The 23,328-nt window shown below is 57.0% G+C and overlaps 2 protein-coding genes and 2 long non-coding RNA genes across 4 annotated transcripts; 3 read left to right on the top strand and 1 right to left on the bottom strand.

The window, feature by feature from the left end:
• The first annotated feature begins 424 nt into the window (after positions 1–424).
• On the top strand, positions 425–2,628 carry LOC118694203 (uncharacterized). The gene is made up of 2 exons (XR_004981379.2): positions 425–533; positions 2,246–2,628. It is a non-coding gene; the product is annotated as an uncharacterized LOC118694203 (long non-coding RNA).
• A 2,766-nt stretch (positions 2,629–5,394) lies between these two features.
• LOC118694340 (apoptosis-inducing factor 3-like) lies at positions 5,395–11,253 on the bottom strand. The gene is made up of 16 exons (XM_054517036.1): positions 11,192–11,253; positions 11,015–11,124; positions 10,819–10,928; positions 10,392–10,436; positions 10,228–10,309; positions 9,976–10,088; positions 9,214–9,300; positions 8,956–9,047; positions 8,648–8,778; positions 7,996–8,111; positions 7,532–7,603; positions 7,124–7,187; positions 6,654–6,730; positions 6,456–6,573; positions 5,860–6,055; positions 5,395–5,593 (listed from the first exon to the last, which is right to left on the bottom strand). Exons 1-16 carry the CDS (start codon positions 11,251–11,253, stop codon positions 5,395–5,397), a joined length of 1,674 nt encoding a protein of 557 aa, XP_054373011.1.
• A 1,690-nt stretch (positions 11,254–12,943) lies between these two features.
• On the top strand, positions 12,944–15,789 carry LOC129046907 (uncharacterized). The gene is made up of 2 exons (XR_008508761.1): positions 12,944–13,191; positions 14,605–15,789. It is a non-coding gene; the product is annotated as an uncharacterized LOC129046907 (long non-coding RNA).
• A 1,108-nt stretch (positions 15,790–16,897) lies between these two features.
• TLCD2 (TLC domain containing 2) lies at positions 16,898–23,089 on the top strand. The gene is given in 7 exon segments (XM_036395377.2): positions 16,898–16,912; positions 18,308–18,419; positions 18,422–18,471; positions 18,474–18,814; positions 19,163–19,245; positions 19,732–19,814; positions 21,763–23,089. Coding segments are annotated over 7 exon segments (1,071 nt in total). The 3' UTR covers positions 22,150–23,089.
• The last annotated feature ends 239 nt before the right edge of the window (positions 23,090–23,328 follow it).

Below are 23,328 nucleotides of genomic sequence, written 5' to 3'. Positions count from 1 at the left end.
GGCCCGCGGAAGGGTCAAGCCCCTTCAGAGCCGCCCTGCCCCCGCCGCCCCTTCACCCGCTTGAAAATGCCAACTCACAGCACGCGGGGCACGCCGGGAGCACCGCTCCGCACTACAACTCCCGGCGTGCCCCGCAGCAGGGTGGCCCCATCCGTTCCCAAGGCAACCGCCGCCCGGCCGGGAGGGAGCCGAGCTCTCCCCCGGGGGGTGGGCGGGGCAGAGCGCTGGCCTCACCTTCCTATTGGCTGAGCTGCGGGTCGCGCCGGGTCGCCATTGGCGGGAGCGGGTGGCAATCCCGGCGCGGGGGCGGGCGCGACGCGCGGCGGCGGTACCGGCCGGCGATTGGCCCGGGGGCGTGGCCGGGGGGCGTGGCCGGGGGTGGCTGCGTCATGACTCCGCCAGCTGATCCGGGACGGAGCCGGCGCGCGGCGGGGGGAGGCGGCGGTACCGGCACCGGGCACGGCCCGGGCGGCACCGGCGGGGCGGCGGCGCTGGTGGCGCTGGGCCAAGTCGGCCCCGGCCGAGCCGCGCAGGTGGGTCCGCCGGTACCGCGCTGGGTCGGGCGGTTCGGGTGGCGGCGCCCTCGGTGCTCCGGGGTTTGAGGGGGCCCCGCCGTGCCCCGTTAGGGAAGGTCACCTTTCCCCGGGGCTCCGCGGACGGGGGGGGTGCGGCGCGGGGCGTCCTTCGCCGGGCCCCGCGGCGCCGCCTGGGCCGGGCGGCCTCGTCCCCGGTGTCGGTGGGGCGGGCAGAGGGGGCTGGGGCCGGGCCCGTGCGCGGCTCCCGCGCCGGAGGGTCCCGGTGGGGCGGGCGGGGCTGCGGCCGGGGCCTCCCCGCGACGGGCGGTGGCCGCCCCGGGGGTGACCTTCACTCCGGGACCGGACTGGGCAGACTTTGACCCGCGGCCGCTCCCCACCGTGGGCACGGAGCGGAGCATCCCGGGCGGCGGAGGGCCGGGAGGGCGGCGGGGTGTCCCGGAGGGAGCGGAGGGAGCGGCTTTGCCGTGGAGCGCCGTGGGGGGAGCTGCCTCCGTTAGGGGGGAGGGGGGAGTTGGTTTTCCCGAGAGGAGAGGCACTGGGGGAGGGGGGGGTGACCCGGTTATACCGGGAGAGGGGCACCGGCTGGGGGCACAGCGTTCTTTACTACCGGGGGGAGCTCCCACCGGGGCCCTTCCCGGAGCCGCTGGGGTCCGTCGGTGCTGAGAAGGGCGGGGTAGGATCCCCGTTACCGACAGGGCCCCCCCTCGTCGGTCCCCGGTGCCGGCGGGGTCCCCGGTGCCGGCGGGGTCCCCGGTGCCGGCGGGGCCGGTGGCTTCAGCGGCGGGTGCTGATTCACGGGCCGGCGGGGGTGGAGCAGGGCCGGGACCAGCTCGCTGGAATCCGGACCAGATGTACCCGGCACGCCAGGAATGCTCGGCATCCCCGCCGGGCCCCGCCGCCGCCGCCGCTGCGCCCCGGCCACCGGCCCCGCACCGAACGCCCCGCGGCACCCACCGGGCTCCGGCCGCCCCCGCCGCCCGCCCCGGCCCGCGGCCAGCCGGGCTCCGCAGTGCCCTCGGGGTGACGCCGGCGGGAGGATGCTGCGGGGGCCCCCCGGGGGTTTCCCGTTGCCATCTGTCCCCCACCGTGCCCGGTTTCCCGGGAGGTTCCCAAAACTCCATCCCTGGCAGCCAAAGCTCTGGGCCCTGCAGAAAAGGGATTTTTCCGGGGTCACGGGGGAAGCAGTGAGGTCCAACACCAGCCCTGGGGTTGGCGTCCTTGCCTTCCAACAAAACGGCTCAGAAAGGGGCTGAGCTGCCCGAAATTGCCCCGTTCCCCCGCCGTAGCTCGGCAGCAGCTGCCTTACCGAGTGTCTGCCCCGTCAGGAAGCAGCTGGCTCCCATCCAGGTGGGACCCTGCCAGCAGTGATGGATGCCCGAGGTGAGCCCTGGGAACACCGTCACCCCCACCTGCAGTGGCCTCCCTGCCCGAGGAGCTGCCCTTATCTCTCTTATTTTCCAGCAGAAATGGCCTTGGCTTTCCCTGCCTGTTCCTCGTGGTTTAGGGCTGGCTGCAGGTGCTGGAGCTCAGGCTTTGGGAGAGGGGAGGGATGGGGAGAGCTGAGCTCGGAGCTGCCTCTGGGTTTCCTTGGATGGGGGGAGGACAGAGGAATAGATCAGCGTTATGGGGAGGGAGGGGAGTTGCTGTGGGTGACAGCTCAGCTGGGCACAGTTCAACCCTGGCTCTGAAATGGTGTGTTCCCTTCCCAGGTGCTGCCGTGCCACCCTGCTCCTGGCTAACCAGCACCAGTTCTTCAGTGGCAAGCTTTATGTCCTTCTCCAGTAGCTAAAGCTGCCAGTTGAAGAACTGTTGAATGTAGCCACTCTCTTCTCGTCACTGGGACCTTGGATGCCAGCCAGAGCCGTGCCCTGAGCCACCAGGATGAGCCACTCTGCAGAGCCCTGTGCCTTGGAGGGCTTGAGGATGAGTGTGACCAGGATGATGAAGAAAGTCTCCTCGGAGCCTCCAGCCAGAGCCTTGGCTGGAGGATTCTCTGCCAGCAGGGTTGCCAAAATGTGTCCCCCCACCCTTCAGCGGGGTGGCACTGAGCTGGGAGGAGACTGAGAGAAGCATTAAACATTATTTTGCTCAACTGTTCAGTTTTAGGAAATTTGTTGCCTGTGGGTTGCCTGGATCAGGTGGGGGCACGGCACCAGAGCTGTGTCCCCAGTGATGCCACCCTGGGGTCTGCAGAGGAGGGGTCGATCCTTTGGGCTTGTCCTGAGCCAAAGGCTGAGCCCAGGAGAGGGATGAGCCCTGCAGCATGGCAGGCAGGGGGATGGAGCCCAGGAGGGGGCTGGCTGCACACCCATGCTGCCCTGAGCGGGTGGGACCGGGCCAGGGTGACTCAGGGCGAGTCACACAGAGTCACACAGAGTCACACACGGCTCTGGACGCTGCTCCTAGAGCCTCTGGCCTGGGGGGACACGCAGCAGTGCCAGGGCTCTGGGTATTCTGGAGCTAGCAGCACTCAGAGGGGCTGTGGTGAACTTTGTTGGGTTCTTCCGTGGTCCAGGCTCTGGTTTGTTGGTGAACAGAAGCTCCAGCCTGGCCTGGAGGCAATTTGGAAGCTGCTCTCCAGGGCTGGAGGAGCCCCTGCCTTGCACTGAGTGAGAGGGGAGCTCCATGAGGGCTCCAGGGTTTCCCAGAGGACTGCCAGGACCAGCAGCTCCCTTGGTGACTGGGACCAGGGGAGCGTCCAGGCCCTGCTGCTCAGAGCCTGCCAGCAGGAGCACAGCTCATCCCAGCTCCGAGGGCGGGCAGGGAGGAACAGCCCTGTGCTGAAATGTCTGCACAATCTCAACTTAATCTGCCTGCCCAAGGCAGGGCTGCTCCCAAACTTTGGCACCCAGCAAAGCACGGAAAGTGGCCTGGCGTCCATTAAGTGGTAGAAGTAGAATAAATCTGTTGTCCTGGGCTCTTTCCTTCTTACATAAAGCTGCTGTGCTTGGTGTGTTCCTGCTGATGGTTACAAGGAGCTGAGTTTCTTTGGGGTGGTTGTCACCCAGAGGGAGTGGGCGTGCTGAACACCCCTGGATCAGCTCCTCCAGCTCGAGGCAGAGCCCGTGTCTTCCACCACAGCTGCCCTGCTGCAAGCCCATGCAGAACAGCTGGCACCTGCTCAGTGCCCAACACATCCTGGACTGCATGGAGGGGCAGAAAGTGATGGTGGGGGGTGCCTGAGGGCAGGGAGGAGCAGCTCCTGGGCCGTGCTCCCCCTCCTCCGACGTGTATGAGCCGTGTGCTCCGTGTGCCTCACAAATCTACACCTTCCCTGGCATGAAGGAGCAACCTGTGCTGCTGAAACCCAGCTCTTTCCTGGGTAAATTGTGGCTCTTTCAGAGCAGAGAGTTGTCCTGAGCAGAAGCACCAAACCTGCGAGGTCAGGAAATGTAAAACATTGTATTTAAGTGCCAGAGGACAGGTTTGGGTGTTCAACACAAAACCAGCAGGGCAGGATCTCACCTGCTGAGCAGAGGGCCCAGGCTCTGGCTGTCCTGCACTCACACCAGAGGGGGTTTGGGCTGTCAGTGAGTGTCCTGTGGGAACTTGTCCAGCTCCTGGGTCTTACTCACCAGTCACATGGGGCTGTGCAGGAGGAAGGGTAAGTGCAAGGCTTCCTGTAGAAAGCACAGCCTCGCTGTGCAAAACCCTAGTAACTCTTTCCTCTAGCGTCTGGCCACCTCCTCCAGGCATCCAGCATGCAGGGACACAGCAGGAAGGGCTGGCTCTGGGATTTCTCTGCCAGAATGCCACCCGTGTGCCATTCCAGCCAGCAGTGACCCTGCCAGCAGGTGCTGCTGGCTCTGAGGTTGGGTGGCATCCCTGCGTCCTTAGGGGCAGGGCATTCTGTGCAAGTTCCTGCTCAGAGCCCACCTCGTTCCCTGCTGGGAGAGGAGCAGCTTGTCTCGCTCACAGCTCCCCTCGCTGGGAAAATGTGTTTTTGCAGAGGAGAAGGTCAGCGTGACCGGTGTGCTAAATGAGAGCTCCCTGCCGGCAGGGAAGGAGCAGGAGGAGCTGCTGTGTCTCTGGCTGGTGCATCTGTGCTTGTGGGGTGGCTGCTGGCAGCTCAGAGCCTCAGCTGAGCCCCAGGCCACGGGCACCCTCCTCTTACCCAGCACAGAGCATCAGCTCTGCTGAGCTTTGCCCAGCACAAGTGGACAGCCAAGGGCTGTCTGCAAACACGGAATGCAGGTGCTGGGTTCGGCTTTGCTGATGGTTTTATTGCTCCAGGGTGAGAGGGTGTGGAGCTGTTGGCACTGGGTTGTGAGTGCCACACACCAAACTTAGCTTTGTGCCAGCGAGGGGACGCTGCCAATGTCACAGGCCCTGAAAACAAGAGGTGGGATGGGGATTTGCAGTGACTCCTTTCGGTTTTGTGTCTCTCAGTGGGCTCTGCTGACGTGGGGGACAGCACAGAGCCACGCACCAGCTGGCTCAGGGTGCCACTTACTCTGCTTCTTCTTTGGAGATTTGTTTCCCCAAGTACAGCACTTCTGCAATCAGGGACACCATGGGGTCGCAGTTCAGGCTGGCAGCTGCAGTCACATGGCCATCTCTGGCATGGAAAGAGGAAGAGCGTGGATCTCCTCAGTGCACACAGCTCAGCACAGCAGCGGCACCCCCGTGGCACAGTGGCCAGGCAGCAGCTGTGTCCCAGAGGGCTCAGGGCAGGGTGGCTGCTGCTGCTGCAGGATGCACAGGCACCCGTGGCACATTGCCTGGCACTGCTGGGCACTGAGCCTGGCAGCAGTGGGGCACAGGCAGAGAGGTGTCCCAGGCTCTCTGCCCAGCTGGTGCCATCGTTTGAGTTCATTCTCTTCTCCTTCCCTCTGCCCTGCTTTGGTTTTTCTCTGGTTCAGCATCCAGCAGCTGCCTTTAGTGCCCAGGGGGGATGTGGGGCCCCTGTGGGATCCCTGCAGCTGTAAGAGAGAGGGCTGTGCCTGTTTCCAGGGCATGGGCTGGCCATGGATTCACTCACCTGATATAAAAGATCAGGAATTTCTGTTGTTCCAGGCTGCCCTTCACCACAGTGTCCGTGTATCCCTTCCCACAGCCTGGGGGAGAGAGCTTGCTCAGGAGCCCTGGCACAGCAGATTACACCCAAACCACCTCAGAAACAGCCTGGTGGGGACAGAGGGGACAGTGGCCGGGGCTGGGACAGGGCTGGGGAGCAGAGATGAGGGCCCTGGACAAGCAGAACTGACTTTGATCCTCTCCTTGGTTTGGAGAGAGAAGTTCTTCCTCTGTGACCTCTAACCCGCTGTAGATCAGCAAGGAACAAGAGCTCTGGGTGAACTCCAGGCCCAGGGCTCAAACTCACCACGGAAGCCACTCCAGAGCTTGAACTGCTCCAGGTGACCTCTGCACCCAGCCCCAGACCCAGCTGGTGGAAGGAATTCCTCTGTGCCCCTCCCTACCTGCATAGCGGATGCTTTTCCCAAGCAAGGTGCTCCAGAAGTAAGGAACAGTGTGCAGCTCCTCCCCTCTGCCCAGCATGTTCAGGGCAGCACAGCGACCTGGGAGGAACCAACACGCTCAATATTTCTCTTAAAAAACTGCTGCCCGTGTCCCCTGCTGTCCCTTCTCTGTGCCATTCCCATCCCTGAGGGAGCTGGAAGGTGACGAGTCCTGTGGGGGGACAGAATGTAAGAGAATAGTGCAGGGGGATAGAATGTAAGAGAATAGCCTCACCCTGAGGAATTGCAGCTGTACCAATCACCAAAGATTAGGAACAGGCCTGCCCTTAACAGGCCACAGCTGTGTCCCATGAGGATGAGTGCTATAAAAGAGAGGGTGAGCTGGTGTTTATTGGCTGTGCAGTGAAGAAGAAGGAGTTAGTGCTACAAGGAGCTGCCTGTGAGAAGTCACCAAGGAAGTATGGAGATTTTGCAATAGGATGACAACAATGTCCCTCACCATGGGCCTCAGCCACTTGCTGGTGGTGGATGCTGGCCCTCTCCCCATCCAGCAGTGCCACCGGGAAGGTCACCACGTCCCCCGCAGCGAAGACCTTGGGGATGTTGGTTTGCATGTGCTAATTGGGCAAAAGGCAATTAGTGCAGTGATGGGAGGGGAGGGATGGGCTGTGAGCTGGGGTGCTCAGCTGGCACTCACCAGATTCACCAGGATGGCACCTTTGGCATCTCTGGCAATGGAGGTGCCCTTCAGGAAGGCTGAGCTGGGTGTTGAGCCTGTGGGGAGAGGAGCAGGGATGAGATGCAGAGAAGTTCTGCAGGGACAAGGAGGAAATTTGGCCTCCCAGTTCCTGTTCCTGCTTGGAGCAGTGAGCTGTGCTTGGGCTGGTGCTGAGCCAGTGCAGGGGCAGCAAAGCCAGGCCCAGGACACAGCAGGGACCCGTGGGGCTCAGCAGGAGTGTGGCAGCTCCTCTCCTGCTGCCAAGTGTGTGCTCATGGGCTGCTGACTCCTCCAGGTGCTTGGGGCCAAGAGGAAGGGCAGGGTGACAGCGGAGTGGGAAAGAGAACAGCAGGGAACGGTGTCCTGGGAATGAGCTGTGATGCCCTGGCCTTGCTGGGTGCTCTCCCCATTCCCAAATCTGCCTCCCTGACCCAGCTGGGGTCTCCTACCTATTCCCACCACTACCACATCTGCAGGGAGCTTCTCTCCGTTGGCAAGGACAGCCTCTGTGACCTGGGGAAGAAGGAAAGGTCATTAATAAAGAGTTAAAACCTCTGTCCCAATTCCCACAGCCTCCCTGCTGCTTTGCTCTTTGCTGTCTTCTTTTCTTCCCCAGGTTTGGATCACCTTGTCCAGCTAATGTGTGTTGCTGGCAATGTAAAAGAAAATCATGCTGTTGTCCCTGGGATAGGAACATTTTACTGGTGCCCTCTGAGCCCAGAGCTGTGCTCAGTGAAAAGGAAGGGAGGGTCTAGACATGGGAGAGGAAAGCCTGATGTAGGCACTGGGTTATCTCTCAACTTGGGCTTTTTTTCCCCTAAAATTAGCAGTTCAGGGATCACAAAAGCATGACTGACCTTTCCATCCTTTCCTTTCAGCTCACACAGCTCTGTTTTCATGTGGAACTTCACCCCTTTATTTTGCAGCATCTGAAAAGGACTGGTTTGAGTATTCATTAGGAAATTCCAGGCTATAAAAACAGCTGTACCCAGCCAAAAGCCAGGCAGGCAGCTCTGCTGCTGCTGCTGCTCCAGGCTGCAGGGAGATTCCATTTGTGTCCCTGGCTGCTGCAGGGACACAAAGCCTGGCTTTTCTCTGCAGTCCTGGCGTGTGAGGTGGGTTTGGGGTGAGGAATTGACGTGGGGAAGGGGAAGATTGGGAGCAGCCCTGTGTGCAGAGCTCGTGGGTGAGGACAGAGGCTGGGCATGCAGAGTTGTGACTCAGCACAGGGGCGAGGTTTCCTGGGCTGATGTGGATCCTGGGGCTGCTTGGCTCTCTCGTGTGTTCTCCATGCCAGAAATCAGCCCCAGGTTCTGCTCACCTTCATGGTAACACCTCCAACCTGAGGACCCAGGGCGTGCTGGAAAGGGAACTCCTCTCTCTCCACCACTGAGATGGTTCCAGCCTTGTCTGAGAGGAAGGCAGCCACCTCCATTCCTGCAGGGAAGAGGCATGCCCAAGGTAAGCCTGCTGCAAGCATCAACCTGCACCCCTGGAAACCTTCTCCCCCTCCAGAGAGCAAATCTGATGTGCTGCCAGTGCTGAACTGCTTTGCTGTGCGTTTCTGGGCTGAGGTATTCAGCTCCCCCCTTTCTTTGTTCTCCTGGATATTGGGAGATGCACAGAATAGCTCCTGGATTTGTCCAAAAAAACCTCCCTTTCTGTGCCTTAGCCCCCTGCTTTCCCAATGCTTCTGGAGAATCCAGCTCCTCTGGAGGACAGTGACCTTTGCATAAGGCACATTTCCCTCTGTCCATGTGTAGCAATTGTTTATAGCTCTCAAAGTTTCTGGCTATCAGAGGAAAGAATGAGTGTGTGCTGTGTAACTCACACCCCCAGCAGCTCCAGGGAGGATCCCAGCCGGGTAGAAAAGGAACATCCCTTCCCTGAGGGCCTCCAGTTAATGGGCAGGCACAACAGAAGGGGGTTTGGAGGCCCTCACTGAGGGTTTGACACCCACTCCAGCCTGGTACCTATGAATGAAGCTCCCACAACCACCAGATTCTTCCCAGTTGCCAGCTCCAAGATCTTGCTGGACTCTTCTGGGGTTTGGAGTGTGCAGATGTTCTGCAGGTCTGCACCTGGGACTTTGAGGAAACCAGAGCTGGAAGAGAGAGAACCCAGATGCATTCCATGGCGTGAATTAAACAAAGAACGAGAAGGGAGCAGAAACCCACAAACACCCCTGTGTCATTCCATTCTGCCCTCCCACCTCATTCCCTACCTCCACCTCTGCGTCCCAGTGCTGTCCTGCCCAAAATCCAGCACTTTGTGCACTCACTGGCTGCCTGTTGCAATGAGCAGCTGGTGGTACTTCTGAGAGGAGCCATCCATGAAACGAACCTTCTGCTTCTGGAAATCCACAGACACTGCCTGCGGGAGCGAGGGGGCGCAGATCACACAGGTTCCTCTGTCCTGCCTGTGTTTCTGGGCACTCAGGTGAGATGAGGGGTGCTGGGGTCCTCTCTCCCACTTCCCACAGCTCCGTCCATGGATGTTTCACCCTCCCCATGAGGACTGAGCCCAGCTGCTCTGGTACCTCTTTCTCTGTCCAGAGCTCTATGCCCCGAGCCTCAAGGAATTCAGGCTTCCTCAGGTAGATATCCTCAGCTTTCAAGTTCATTTCCTGGAAACACAACAAAAGTATGAAATGAAGCATTTCTTAGAGGCAGCGATTCTCCTGAAGTGTTCCTTGTGGAGTCAGTTTGGAAAAGAAGTGAATTTTACATTAGTGAATCACAGCTCCTCACACTGCCCCATGCCCATCACCTTGTGACCTCAGAAAAAAACATCAAACTTTAAGGGAAGAGCTCAACAAAAGGAGACAAAAGCATCAGCTCATGTTGACTCTGCTCAGAGATTTTCTGGGAGGAAAAAGAAGTTTTCTGGAAATAACACCCCTATTTGTAGGGGGATAGAATATAAGAAAATAAAGACAGTGTAGAAAGCAATCTCACCCCTAAGGAGCTGCAGCTGGGCCAATTATCAAAGATTCGGAGCAGGCCTGACTTGAACAGGCCACAGCTGTGACCAGTGAGAAGAAGATGCTATAAAAGAGTGGGGTGGGTGCTTGAGAAGGAAACTGGAGTCAGTTGGCTGCTTTGTGAAGAAGAAAGAGTCAGTGCTCTGAGGAGCTGCCCAACACCAAGAAGGTGAGAAACTTTTGTGGTAGGAGACAACGGTACGGAACCCCTGCAACAAGATGACAACACCTATTCCTTTTGGATGCCTCAGCGCTCCTGCTTTGCTCCCTGAGCGTGGCCTGTGCCCAGGCACAGTGCTGCCCCTGTCACACACAGACCTTGCTCAGCTTGGACTTGTCATAGGGAACGTGCTTCTCCCTGGTGGCCATGATGATCCTGCCCGTGAATCCCTCCTGGCGAAGAGTCTCTGCACACACCAGGGCAGCCACACCTACAGGAGAGGCTCATCTCAGCCCCCTGACACCTCACTGAGGAGGAGGAGGAGGAGGAGCAGGTCGGTCCTCCCTGGAGAGGAGAGTGGCAGCTGCCAGCGTGTGTGGAGGGGGCAGAGCTCAGATCCCTTCACTGACCTCCCCCCAGCAGCAGCATCGTGTTCTTGTTGAGGAGGCACCTCCTGCTTGTGTCCTTCACCCTCTGGCTGCTTTCCAGGTCCTTTAAAAAAAGAAAAAAATGCTCAAGTCACACACAGCCCAAGGCACTGCCTGTGCTCAGTGACTGCAGGTAAGGTCAGTACCTTCTTTTTTGCTGTAATGAACACCTTTCCATCTTCCACTGTTACCTAAAGGAGAGGTTTGTTAAGTGCTGCATCCATGCGGTTGTGGTAGGAGCTCTCCTGGGAGATCCTGTCCAGTGTGCCATCTGCCTCTGATCTTGGATGTCACATGATGCTGAGGAGCTCATGAGCTTTTCTCCTCATCCTAAGAGCACTGAGGAAGAGCTGTAAATCCTCTTTTTCTTTCCAAAAGCACTTGTGCTGGCTCTGAGGACTACTAGGATCTGCGGCATCACCTTTGACTGAAAGGAGCTTTAGGGCAGGGAGTCACCTAATCCCCAAATCATCCCTGGTGTGGAAGCTCTGAGTGACAGAGCTGTGCTCAGGGCAGGGGGCTTGGGAAAGAGAATGAATGTGAGACCACCCAGCTGGGAGGCCAAGAAGTCACCTTAAAGCAGGGGATACAGTCCAGAGCAGGGTATTCCTCAATGTCCCCAGTCCTGATGTCAAAGCAGGCCCCATGCCAGGGGCAGCGCAGCCTCTCCCCTCTCAAAACCCCTGCAAGAGACCCCCCCTAAGCTGAGCAGTGAGAACCAACCTCCCCAAGGTGGTGTTTTTTCCCCCCTGCCCCAAGCTGGGGTTACCTTTGCTCAGCGGGGCACCGTAGTGGGGACATTTGCTGCCTAGAGCTCGGAATTCCCTCCTGTTCCTCACCAGCAGCACTGGGTACCCGGCCACCATCACCTCCAGGAGCCTGGGGGAGAGGTGCAGAGGTGGGCACAGAACCCCCCAGATCCCCACCACGCCCCCCAGGCACTCACTGTCCATCCCCAACGTCGTCCTCCCTGCAGACCTCTTCAGTGATGGTGTCACTGCTGTCCATGCTGCTCGCTGGCAGGTGAGGGTCCCAAATTTCTGATGAAGCACCAAAATTACCTTCAAACACCCCCTTTTTAACTCTCTTGGAGTGTCCAAACCCAGCACCCATTCCCCAGTCCTTTTCTCCTCTGAATTAACCCATTTCTCATTTCCAGCCCCATTAAACTCAGCTGCAGCGCAGGGTGAGTGAGCAGATGTGGTAATGGCTCTTGTAAACAAATATAATTATTTATGGGGAGCTGCTGCTGCCACAGCCCATGTCTTCCTCAAATTGGGTCTAAAGAGATGCTTCAGCCTCTCCAAAGCCTCTCCAACATTTGTGCAGAGATGTTACTCATGGTAATTGCCCTGAAAGCACTAATCCCCTCCCAAAATGCCTCCTGGGCCGGAAAACAGCCAACCCCCTTGGGCCTTAGTGCTCTCCCTGCCTTAGCAGTCATTGAGAGGCTGATTAGGAATCTCCCTCTCTGTTTTGGAGGGGAAAAAAAGCAAGAAATTGAGCAGAGGAAGAGACATTCAAGGCAGGTTTCAGTGCAGGGTGGTGACTTGCTCCTGCAAACCCCCCCTGCACCGCTCCCCTCATCCCAGGTTTTTTGGGAGAAGCATCTCTGGGTACTCACCTGGTCCTGCCAGGGGGGTTCAGGCACCTGTCCCCCAGGTCAGAGAGCCACCACTGCTGCTGCCTGTGACTTTCTCCTGCGAGGTGACACCCTGGTGTCTCACACAGCTGCCAGCCCACGGCTGGTGATGCTCTCCCCACCTTGCACAACGCTCCCATCCATCAGGAGATGCAGCTCCTGGAAGAGGCTGCCTGCCAGGCAGTGTTATCTGATTTCTGCAACTGGCCTGGGCCTAATTAAAGGTATTTTGCTGGGGTTTAGAGTTGCAAAAGAATTGAGGGCACCAAGGAATTATGGCACAGGTGTGGTGTAAAATGGGGTGCGTCACGGGCAGCGTGACCAGAAACTCAAGGGGGTTCAGTGATATCCCAGGGTCCCTTCCCACTGCCCCTTTTCCTGGTGGAAAGCACTCCAGCTACAACCCAAGGTATTTTTGCAGCACTTTGGAATGATACTGCTACTTTTTAGATATTTTAACAACACTTCAAATTCTTTAATTTGATTTTTTGTCGTTTTTTTTCTCTGTTGATTTTAAGGAACATGAAGTTTCCAGCAGCTCTGCACGTGCCTTGCATCCCAGCTCTGCTCCTGGTTCAGCCACTGATGTCCAGGCACACGATCCCATCATCCCCTGGCCCGTGGAGGATGCCTTGGAGCGGGGTGCTGCTTGCTGGGCTATTTTTACAACAAAGTGGGAGTTGCAAAAAACTGGGAGTAACACCTACACTGTTTGTGTCTCCTCTTGTTCTTATCTCTATTTCACAGTCAGTATGTTTCACAACTTCAAATATGCCTCAAAAAATTAAGGCGGGGGGAAAAGTTACCACAACAGCGTGCTTCCATCATCTCCCTTGCAGAACAGGAGATCTGTAGCAGGGGGGATAAAAATCCTCTGGTGGGTATCACCTGGAGAAGAAAGCGTGTGCAGGGTGCTGGGTAAGTGCAGGATGGATTATTTGGGAAGCAGTTAAATTCACGGGACCCTCCAAGCCATGAGCAGGGTACCAGGACGCCGCCGTGTCCGGGCAATCCCAGCCCACGGGCTCTGCACACCCACGACGGCCACAGGAATGAGGGATTTTCTCACAGCACCAATGAGCAGCTTCTGGGCTCTGCCCTCCTGGCCAGAAGCCTGAATGTGAAGCAATTTGGCTGCCAAATGTCCGTATTTAAACTCTGTGTAATTATTCCCCAGGAGCGCGTTCCCACGTGGAGGAGCAGCAGCCCTCGCCGGGCGTTCTCTGACTCAGCAGAAATGGCTGGAAAAACGTTTGCTCACGGATGGAAATCTGCAGAGAGCAGGCAATGGGGCAGGCACAGAGGTGTGCAGCTTTGGGATGAGGCAGGTGAAGCTTGATCCTGTGCAGGGATGTTTGCACTGCAAGGCTGAGCAGCAGATTTGGCTGCTGGATGCTGCTGGATGCAGCCGAGCACCCGGGAAAGGATTTTGGAAAAGGGCAAAGGAAAGGGCAAAACAAAATGTTTGACAGAGGCAAAGATGATAGAATGGATCTTAGAAAGGTGATAGACAGAGGATGCAAAGTGGAAAAGGGCTTTGGATGTCAGGGGGAAGCTGGGGGCTGGCTGCAGGGATGCTAGTGTGTGTCAGGAATACACAACGTGCCCTCGAGGGACTGGGATGGGATTGGAGGCAGATTTTCAGGAAGATGCTCTGTAAACATCTTCTGGCCCTTTTTAGGTAAACCAGAGGTGGTTACTCAGAGGGTTTTAGACCTTTTCTTGTAGCACAAGTCAGGATTAAACATAGGAAGGAAGAGAGGAAAAGGAAGTGGTGCCCTCAACCACAAAGAGAGCCCAGGTGGGCACCAAACATCTCTGAGCAGATCTGCCACCCACGTTGGTGCTGACTCACACGAGCTGCTGAGCTGACCTTGGGTTTTCTTGGACACCTTCACTTCTGCTTTGCCTCCCCAGAGCTGCTGAGCTGACCTTGGGTTTTCTTAGACACCTTCCCTTCTGCTGTGTCTCCCCAGTGCTGCTGGCCCTCCAGAAAACCCAAGTTTAGAGGCGAGGATTTAAGGGCTGTAACTTTCCTGCCTTCAAGTTCCCACCACCATCAGCTGGAGTAGCACATTTTTTCATGCCATGGCTGTGTGGATTCATCCTTTTCCCAGCTCACCCAGCTCAGGGCCCTTCCCTGCTCTGCCAGAGCCACTGATTTTAACAAGCAGCACCCACGGAGTCAAACTGCTCAGCTGTGGGAAGAGGAAGTGAGGTGAAACCTGCAGCAGAGCTGGAGTGATTAATGGGGCACTGCTCTCAGAACAGCTTGGTTTGTGATATTAATAACGAGAGAATTCAGGAGGGAACCTAACCTGTTCCAAGCTGTGGAGCCAGCAGCAGCAGCAGGATGTGCAGGGGGGAAACTCCTGTGCTGGTATTTGTAAAATAGGAGGAATTGAATGGGCTCGAGGGTGGGGGGGGGGGGGGGGGGGGTTGGGATGTGCTTCCACCTTGGAGGATTCATTCTTAACCTGCCTGAAATGCAAAAAAAAAAAAAAAAACCCATGTAGTGGTAAATGCATCATGATGTAATCATGAAGCACATACATATTCATCAAAAATTACTTAAGCTTGAGACTGGTGAATTAAACAAGGAAAAAAATGTTTATCCCACAAGGGGAAAAGACAGAGAAAAGGAAATATTTAGTGGGAATGAATTTCCTTATGGGGTAAGAATAATTAAATGTGATGTTTCACATTTTCTTCCTAAGCATTCGTGTCTGGTGATGGTGAGAGATGGGACACAGGCCTGGCAGACACCTGGCACCACTTCACAGTGGGCACTGGAGAAGGAAAGGAGGAACCTGAAACCTCACAAATAACAGCACATCAACAGTTCAGAAAGTCAAAACATTTGGGGCACAACAGCTGCAGAAAGCAGAGGAGAGCTGCCCATGCTGCTGAGCTTGAAGGGGATTTGCCAGCCAATGGAATTCTGTTCATCCCATGGCATACCTGTGCAGCTGGAGTGGGGAGGGAGCACATCCTCTGTGCCACTGGTCCAGCACAGCCCTGGAGGAGCAGCTGAGCCTGCAGCATCCCTGAGGACACTCTGCTGTCAACACAGGTTTCTCCAACAAGTCCCTTGTGCCAAGTCCTGAGTTTTAAAAAATCCTTCCAGCGCTGGGAAAAAGGAAGGCCAGAAGAAGAGCATCCAGATCAAGCTGCCCTGGGGTCATTTATCAAAGCAGGCTCTGCCTGGGTGGTTTGGGAGCATTCCCACATGCCAGGCTGCAGCAGGCAGCTGCTGTGCCCAGTCTGCAGCCGGTGTCTGGCACCAGAACCGTGCTGGTTCTGGGAAGCTCCCAGGGGACATTCCAGGTATTCCAGGAATGCTCTCAGGAAGGAGGAGCAGCCTGGGCAGCAGAATACCTGCAGTGCTGGTCAAACCCTCGGGAGTGAGAGCTTGCAGACCTGGGCAGGGTTCCTGTGGGGCAAGCACAGGCGATTTCCTCTGCCAGAGGAGTTCAGGTCCTGAGGTCAGGGCTACAGCGCTGACTTTTGGCATTTCTTGCCCTAAACTCTGGAGCTGCTCGCCACACTCACAGAGACTGAAATCCCTTTCTCCTGTGTCCACAGCAAGTTCTACCTGGAGAATATCCAGCCTCCACCTCAGGAAGGTGTTCCTGGCTGGAAGGGGTGGCTGCTCCAGTTTGAATTGATTTCAGCTCTCTGCACAGCTGCCTCTGCAATGCATGGGCATGCTTTGCCATGCAGAACCTGCATTTTGCACAGTAGAGCCTTTCAGAAGTGTGGAATTCCAGACTTCCTGGATGGAGATGTGGATGCACAAAGCATTCCTACATCATCTGACCTCTTATGGCCCAAGCAGACAGAGTGGTGGCACAGTTTAGAGAGGGATGGAGACAACAGCTAATTAAAGTTTGGAAGCCAAACTGCTTGATTTGTTTTGAGCTCTTGGACTCCTCAGATTACTTCAGGTGTGAGCCAGGTCTGGCATTAGGTGAGCAGATGGGTTTTATGACTCCCTGGATGCAGATTAAGGGAGGGAAACTTTGCAAAAACAGGAGCAGGACTTGTGCCTGGCTCCAGCGAGTCCTCTGCGGAATCTGGGAGCAGAGTGGGCTCCTGCTGAAGTAAGGGATGGTGGAAGTGCAAAAGCAAACCCAAAACCCCACCCAGGAGTGGTTGGGGAGCATCTGGGGGGGACAGAACTCAGCTGGCAGAATTCCTGTGGTGGATTATCACTAAACTTTTAGTTCAGTGCCAGCTTTTAATTGTGGAAAAATGGGTTGTATCTCTCAGATGCACTGCAGAGGAACTCCAGCCTGGGAAAGGGAGACAAAAACGATTGTCTAGCTATTGAATAAAACTCTGTACCCTCGATTTACACCCCGATCGCTGCTGGGAAGCCCCCATTATGGGATTATGGGATGGACCTGGGCACGTCCTTGCTGGTGTCTGCAAGGAGTCCCCTGCCCTGCTGGGAGCAGGCACCGGCACCGCCCGGCACCAGCCGGAGCTGCATCCCCGCAGAAAACGAGGGCGTTTGGGGACAGTCGGAAAACTTCTGGAAATCTGGGTGAAAAAGGCAGCGTCTCCAAATAAGGTGGGGATGAGGAATCCCATCGGAGCGGGCTCCCGGCTCTCCAGCGGGCGTGCAGGGACCTCTTGTGGCAGCCGAGCCCGAGAGCTCCCGTCCCCGCTCTTCCCTCCGGGTTCTTTTGGGACAAGCCTGGCCCCCGAGCCTGTGGCGTGTGGTTGAATTTTTTGGCCGGATCTGGTGTCAGGGGACTTGTTTGTAACTGGGTTTGGAAGTCTGCAGCTCCAAAACCGCCCCCGGTTAATGCCATTGCTGCAGAGGAAGGAAAAGGCTGGAATCGGGGTTGTAAGAAACTACGGCTCAATGGGAAGTAAAATTAAATAAAATCAGGGCTAAAACGGCCCAAAAAGTAGTTTATATGTGACTGTTGGTAGAGCTCTAGCAATGGGATCAAAGTCCTTGAACCAGAGGCTCAATTAATCACGGCTTAAATTCCTGCCATGCAGAAGTGGAAGGTAAAAGCTCTCCAGCCTCCAGAAACATTTTAACTATTCCTGTGCCCCAGCCCTGGATGTTCATCTTTAGGTTAAACACAAATGGAGGAGCTCCTGAGGAAACAGGGCCGGACCTGCAGGCGTTCCACAGTCTGGGATTTTCCCTGCAGGAAGGTGAAGGCAGGAGTTGTCACCAGGGAAAAGGGCAGGCAAGATTTTTTTTTTTGAGGCTAAACCACCGCAGATGACTTCTCATTCGGAAACCGGCTCTGTGCAATTTTATACTCAATTAATTGTTAAATGATTTTTCTCCTCAGTGCCCTGAGCAGCCCAGCACGTCTGCAAGGCATGTCTCTCTTTCCTCAGCACATCTTATGCTGAACAAAAATGTCTTTGCATTTGGTCTTCTCAGTAACAGATTAGCCTGTGTGATCCTTCCACTCCTAATACACGAGATTATTTAAAATCCCCTGAGCACTCAGGGCTGCCTATTACTTCAGGCACTGTCTCCCTGCCACGTAACTGTTATGAAAGTACAGTGTCTTGCCTGGCTTTTAAGCAAATTTGTGCAGCATGAATAGATGCTTTTCTACCAGTTGGGACTATCATAGAAACACAGAATCGTTTCGGTTGGAAAAGAACCTCACCCATCTCCCAATTTGATTTAATCACTCAGCCTCCCATCAGTGTGTGTTTGATGTTTTTGTGTCCATCACCCCAAAGCCAGGACAGCAACTAAGAGCTCAGGCTCCACGCTCTTCTGTTTCAGCGAAGAGGAAGTGGAAGATTTCATCCAAAATTAATACCTCAAAGCAGAGGTGGAGTTTGACATTAATCGTTGTGTACACGGTGACTCAGCCCGGCGGCAGGAGGGGAAGCGAGGGCTGCGCGGCAGCTTCTGCTGGAGACTTCAAAAAGCAACAAGGGAGCGATCAAATTACGGGAAGCTGGAAAAGCAGCGTAGTTGTAGGGTAGAACTAAAATTGTGGCTACGGGATTGTGAATTTCCACAACCTCCAGACAGCGGAGCTGGGGTGTCCCAGACATCGGGGAGCTTTTCTCGGGATCAGACATGGGACAGGGGGATGAGGGATAACAGTGCTGTGGGCAGAGCAGTTTCAGGCGAGGCAATCAGGTGTTTTTCCGTGCTGGATGTGCGATCAGCCCCGGTGGTGCGGTGTGCTCTGAGGGGATCCTGCCCCGCGGTGAGCGGCGCTTGGAGAGCTCCGGCCCAAGGAAACGATGACGGGCATCACCTGCCGGGGGAGGCTTTGGGGAGAAGCACCACGGGCCGCAGCACCTCAAGGGAGAAGCGTTCGGCCACAAGGTGGAGGAGGAACCTCCGGGTAACGAGGGAAGTGTCCCAGTTCCCGCACGGGGACCGGACACGCGCTCCCCGCTCCGTGCCACGCTCAGCCGGCTCCGGGCTGGCGCCGCTTGTGCCCTGCGGTGCCAGGGAAGGCGGGTACATCCCCGGGGGCTCAGTTCCCGTTCTCCCTCTCCCCGTGTCCCACGCCCCGACGGGCAGCGCGGGGGATGCAGGAGCTGCCAGTGACAGCCCCGGGGCGGCCCCCGGCTCTTTCCCACCCCTCGGGGACGATGCTCGCCGTGCCCCCGCCCGGACAGGGCGGTGCCGGCGGGGCGGTGCCGGTGCCCAGGGCGGGCCCCGGGGCTGGGCGAGGCGGAGCCCGGCGGGCAGCGCGGCCGGTCCCATGGGAGCCCGGCGGGCCGGTGGATGCCCATGGCTTTCAGCCCGGGGCTGCTGGTGGTGGCCGGTTCCTTCGCCGCTTTCCGCCTGCTGAACCGGGGGCTGGAGCGGCTCGTGCCGCCGCCGCCCTCGGCCCGGCGCAACCGCTGGAAGTGGCGCAACATCTGGACCTCGCTGGCACACAGCGTGCTCAGCGGCGGCGGGGCGCTGGCCGGGTGAGCGACGCCGCGGGGACACCGGGCTGCCCGGGGGAACCGGGACACCGGGAGGGAACGGGGAGACGTCGAGGGATCCCGAGGGGAACCTGCGGCCAAGGGGGTGCTAAAGGAAATGGGGGTGTTGGGGACCCTGGGGAGTGTCAGGACCTGCAGAATGGGGGTGCTGAGAGAGGAAGGAAGGTGCGAGGCACCAGGGGATGGGGAGACTCCAGGAGGAGAGGGGTGGAGCAGGGCAACAGGAGGTCTCCAAGGAGGGTCGGCAGCACCAGGTGGGTAATGGAGACACCGCCAGGGAAATGGGGACCTGGAGGCACTGCCCGACACTCACAGCCTCTCTCCCCGCAGGTTCTACCTCCACCCCGAGATGTCCAACGACCTGGTGGGCACACACCCGCCCGGGGCGCACAGCCTGGTGGCCGTGTCTGTAGGTGAGGTGTGGCCATGGACTGTCCCCTGTTCCGTCCCCCGGGGGTCTTCACGGGCTCGTCGGTGCCTGACACCAGCCCCTCGAGCCATGTCGCGATGTCTCAGGCACCTCAAACAATCGCGCTATTCTTGGCAAAGGACAGTGGCTCCTTTCTGTCCCACGGCAGCCGCAGCCAGGAGCTACTGGGCACCGGGCTGCCCTCCACCGTCCCCGGGGGGAGCCGGGGCTCGGGGCATCCCAAAAGTGCCCGCATGGGGTTGGAGGAGTGGGTTGGTGCCTCTTCCTGGGAGCACATCCTACAGAGTGATTGCAAGAGGGACCCAAAGCGCCAATTTCCTTATTTTGCTGTGTGTGACTCCCCACCCACACCGATGTAACCCGCACGTCCCGGGGGGGCTGCCCGGCCCAGAGCCCATTGGGACAGAGGGGATTTGTTGGCACAGCCCTTCCTGACCCCCTTTTTTGTTCATGCACTCCCCAATCTCAGGCTATTTCATTGAAGACTTTGTGGACATGTTGTGCAATCAGAAACTTCATCAGTCCTGGGAGCTGCTCTTTCATCACTCTGTGGTGAGTGCACCAGCACAGGTACCACCAGAGAGGCTGGGGATGGGGGGCTCCTGCTGTTGTTTTGTGTTGTTTGCTGCTTGCTACAAAATCTGATTTTATTTCCTGGGGAGAGGAGCTCAGACAGCAGGGACTGGAGCTCCTCTTGGTCCTGCAGGACTCTGTACTCTTAGAGGGTCTGCAGAAAGGCACCCAAAAATGGGGTGGTATTGGCAGTGATGAGAGAGATGGGGAGACTGAGAGCTGGTCAGAATCCAAATTTATTGTGGACTACATATGCTTATATACCATTCTAGGAAGGCTAATAAGTGTTTATTACAATGATTGGGTTAATCATCACATAAACAAACTTATACATTTTACAACATCTCTTGCTTACAGAACTTGATGTAATTTTCTTTTCAGTCTGATTTAATTTTCAGTTCTGTTTGTTCTTGCCAAGGCATCCTGATTATCAAATATTTATGCTAATCATGTCCAAAGTCCATCACCTGTCTTGTGTGTCCCAATAGAGTAGGAAACAACGTGTGTACAGAGTATGGGCTGATCCACAACAGTGTCACTGACAGCAGTGACGCCGGTGTCCCCTCTGGCACAGGTGAGCAGCACATCTCCTGTGGCTCTAGCCCTCTTGAGCAAGGACTGCACACCCCTCCATCCACCTCCCCTGCCCAGGGTGCTTTCCTCCCACCTGGGGCTGGAGCAGCTGTGATGCAGGACCCCCACTCCAGTGCCCTCTGCCTGTCTTGCTGTGCCCTGTGTGGGTTTCTCTCTGGCCAGGAGTGTTTTTCCCAACCCAAACAATTCTGTGATGCTGAGCCTGTGCATGCTGCGGGGCAGGTGGGTGGCACAGCCTGGAGCTGGGCAGTGGAGATGCTGCAGGGTGCAGGGGAGGCTCAGGGGTGTGCAGGGCCTGGGGAGGGGGACAGGGACGGGGACAGTGCTGCCACTCACCTGGGATGAGAGGGGTAGTCAGACCTGCTCTGTCAGTGAGCCCTGGGGCTCTGCTGGCTGCTGCTGGTGAGCCAAAAGTTCATCTCCACAATGGAGCTAATTCAAGCCAAGACAGTGACTTAACGAGCAGGGAGCAGATAATCTCATTACAGAGCCCATACAGAGAACAGCATTAATGGCATGAACCAAAGAAAGGACTGAGTGTGCTGAAGCGTGGGCAGGCAGAGCCTGTCCCCCTGCCTGGCAGGGAGGGTGTGGGGCAGGAATCCTGTCCCAAACATCCCCGTCCTCTGCTGCAGCACCCAGCAGCCCCAGGGTGCTTCAGGGGGCTCTGATGCACCAAAGCCACCTAATCCCTGTCCTGGGGACAATCCCTGAGCCAGCAGCAGCCGTAGCCCTGGGCTACAGTCTCCCTTCCTGTCCATTCACTGGGTGTGGAAAAACCTGCTGGGCCACAACTGGCTGCATTCTCCAGGCCACAAGAGCAGGGTTAGGTCAGGCTGCTTTGTCTCCTCAGCCAGCCTGGGGCTCAGAGAGCTGTTTCCTTCTCTTCCCACTGGAACAAAAAAACCCACTCAGGTTTCCTGCAATGGTGACAGGGACACTCACTGACAGCCCAAACCCCCTCTGGTCTGAGTGCAGGACAGCCAGAGCCTGGGCCCTCTGCTCAGCAGGTGAGATCCTGCCCTGCTGGTTTTATGTTGAACACCCAAACCTGTCCTCTGGCACCTCACATGCGAATTTTAACTTAAATACAATGTTTTACATTTCCTGACCTCACAGGTTTGGTGCTTCTGCTCAGGGCAACTCTCTGCTCTGAAAGAGCCACATTTTACCCAGGATAGAGCCACAATTTACCCAGGAAAAAGCTGCAGGCATAGCACTGCTGTGATGATCCTTTCCACCTCCGCTCCTTGCTGCGCCCAAGGGGCTCCAGCTTGCAGCAGCTGAGACCAAGCACCCCCTGGGCTCAGCCCCTCTTCTCCCTCCTTCCCAGGTGATCATCTGCTTTGGCATCGCCGTGCTGCTCCACCAGTACGTCGGCTTTGCCCTCGTGGCTTTACTGGTGGAGATCAACTCCATCTTCCTGCACCTGCGGCAGATCCTGCTCATGGCCAACCTGGTGCACACCGCCTGCTACCGCCTCAACAGCCTCGTCAACCTGGGCACCTACGTGGTGTTCCGCATGGCCACGCTGGCCTGGATGAGCCGCTGGCTCTTCCTCAATCGCCACAACGTGCCCCCGGCCGCCTACGCCGTGGGCACGGCGGGCATGGCAATCATGACGCCCATGAACATCATCCTCTTCTACCGCCTGCTGCGGAGCGACTTCCTCAAATCCCGGCAAGGGGACAAGGAGGAGCGGCAGGACAAGGAGGAATAGCCCCTCCCCTGCGAGCCCATGCAGCACCGGAGGGTGAACGTGGCTGTTTCAGCACCTTGCAGGGAGGGGCTGCACTAACAGAGCATCCAGGCTTTGCTTGTGGCTCGAGATGCTGGGCCCTGCACGGCAGAGGAGGTGCTCATGGACCAGGGAGCATGGCTCTGCTCCCCAGACGCTTTTGGATGATGTGGTTAGACAATTGGGAGCTGCTCAGAGAAGCCTGGGCAGCTCTCACAGCTCCCTGAGGCACCACTGAGACGAGAAGGGGGCAGAGCAGCGCTGTTCCCCCACTGCTCTTCCAGACATCCCAACACCACGGGGTGCTTCCAGCCCCTTTGGTGCTGCAGCCCCCAGCGTCCCATCAGCCACGGATCACTGAGCTCTCTGTGGCATCTCTGTAGAACAGCACCAGCAAGACAGGCTCCAAGGCTTTGCCTTTGAGGTGATGGTCAGAGAAAACCAAACCCTGCACTGATGAGCCCTCCCTGAGGACATTGTCCCACGTGGCTGGGTGGTCACTGTGGGGTGCAGGTCAGGATTAGCCCCAACCTCTCTGACAACTGGAGCTTTTTCCATGTTTTGTCCCCAGATAATTTAAGTGCCCATAAATGAGGGTGGGAGAGCACGAGTGGCTGGCGGGGGGATGCTCTGTGATGGTCACTTCCCACAGATGTGGGGTTTTCAGGCACTTTTTAGGATTCAGGAATGCCAGGTTGCGCTGCAGAGCCCGGGGTAACGCTCTCACCCTGCAGCAAAGGCTCCTACTAACACGAGCTTTTAATCAATGCCTGCAAAATGAAGTGGCTTGAGGGGAAAGGACTGAGAGGGGACAGCAGGACTCATCCCCCAGCCCACTCTGGGGCTGTCACTGCTCAGCACAGTCCTTACCCCGTGTCTCCCTGCCATGGAGTGAAAATACACTGTACACTGGCACACTCTACCTCTCTTGTTGGGTTTTTTTTCCCTTCTCCTTTCTATGAAGGAAGATGAAGATTTTTAAATGTTCTTCCACCCCACATTTCCTCACTGATTCTCACACTGGACTGCTCCCCAGCAGCCCAGCACTGTGTACATAACAGGATCATCCCACGTGGAGTTACGTGAACCAGTCTGGAGAAATCCACCGGCTCAGTCACATTTCCTTTGTGTGGCAAATGAGCTTTAATACAAAATCTCTCC

This window comes from Molothrus ater, chromosome 21, assembly GCF_012460135.2.
Source record: "Molothrus ater isolate BHLD 08-10-18 breed brown headed cowbird chromosome 21, BPBGC_Mater_1.1, whole genome shotgun sequence".
NCBI lineage: Eukaryota > Metazoa > Chordata > Aves > Passeriformes > Icteridae > Molothrus > Molothrus ater.
This window is presented reverse-complemented; position numbering and strand designations above follow the sequence as displayed.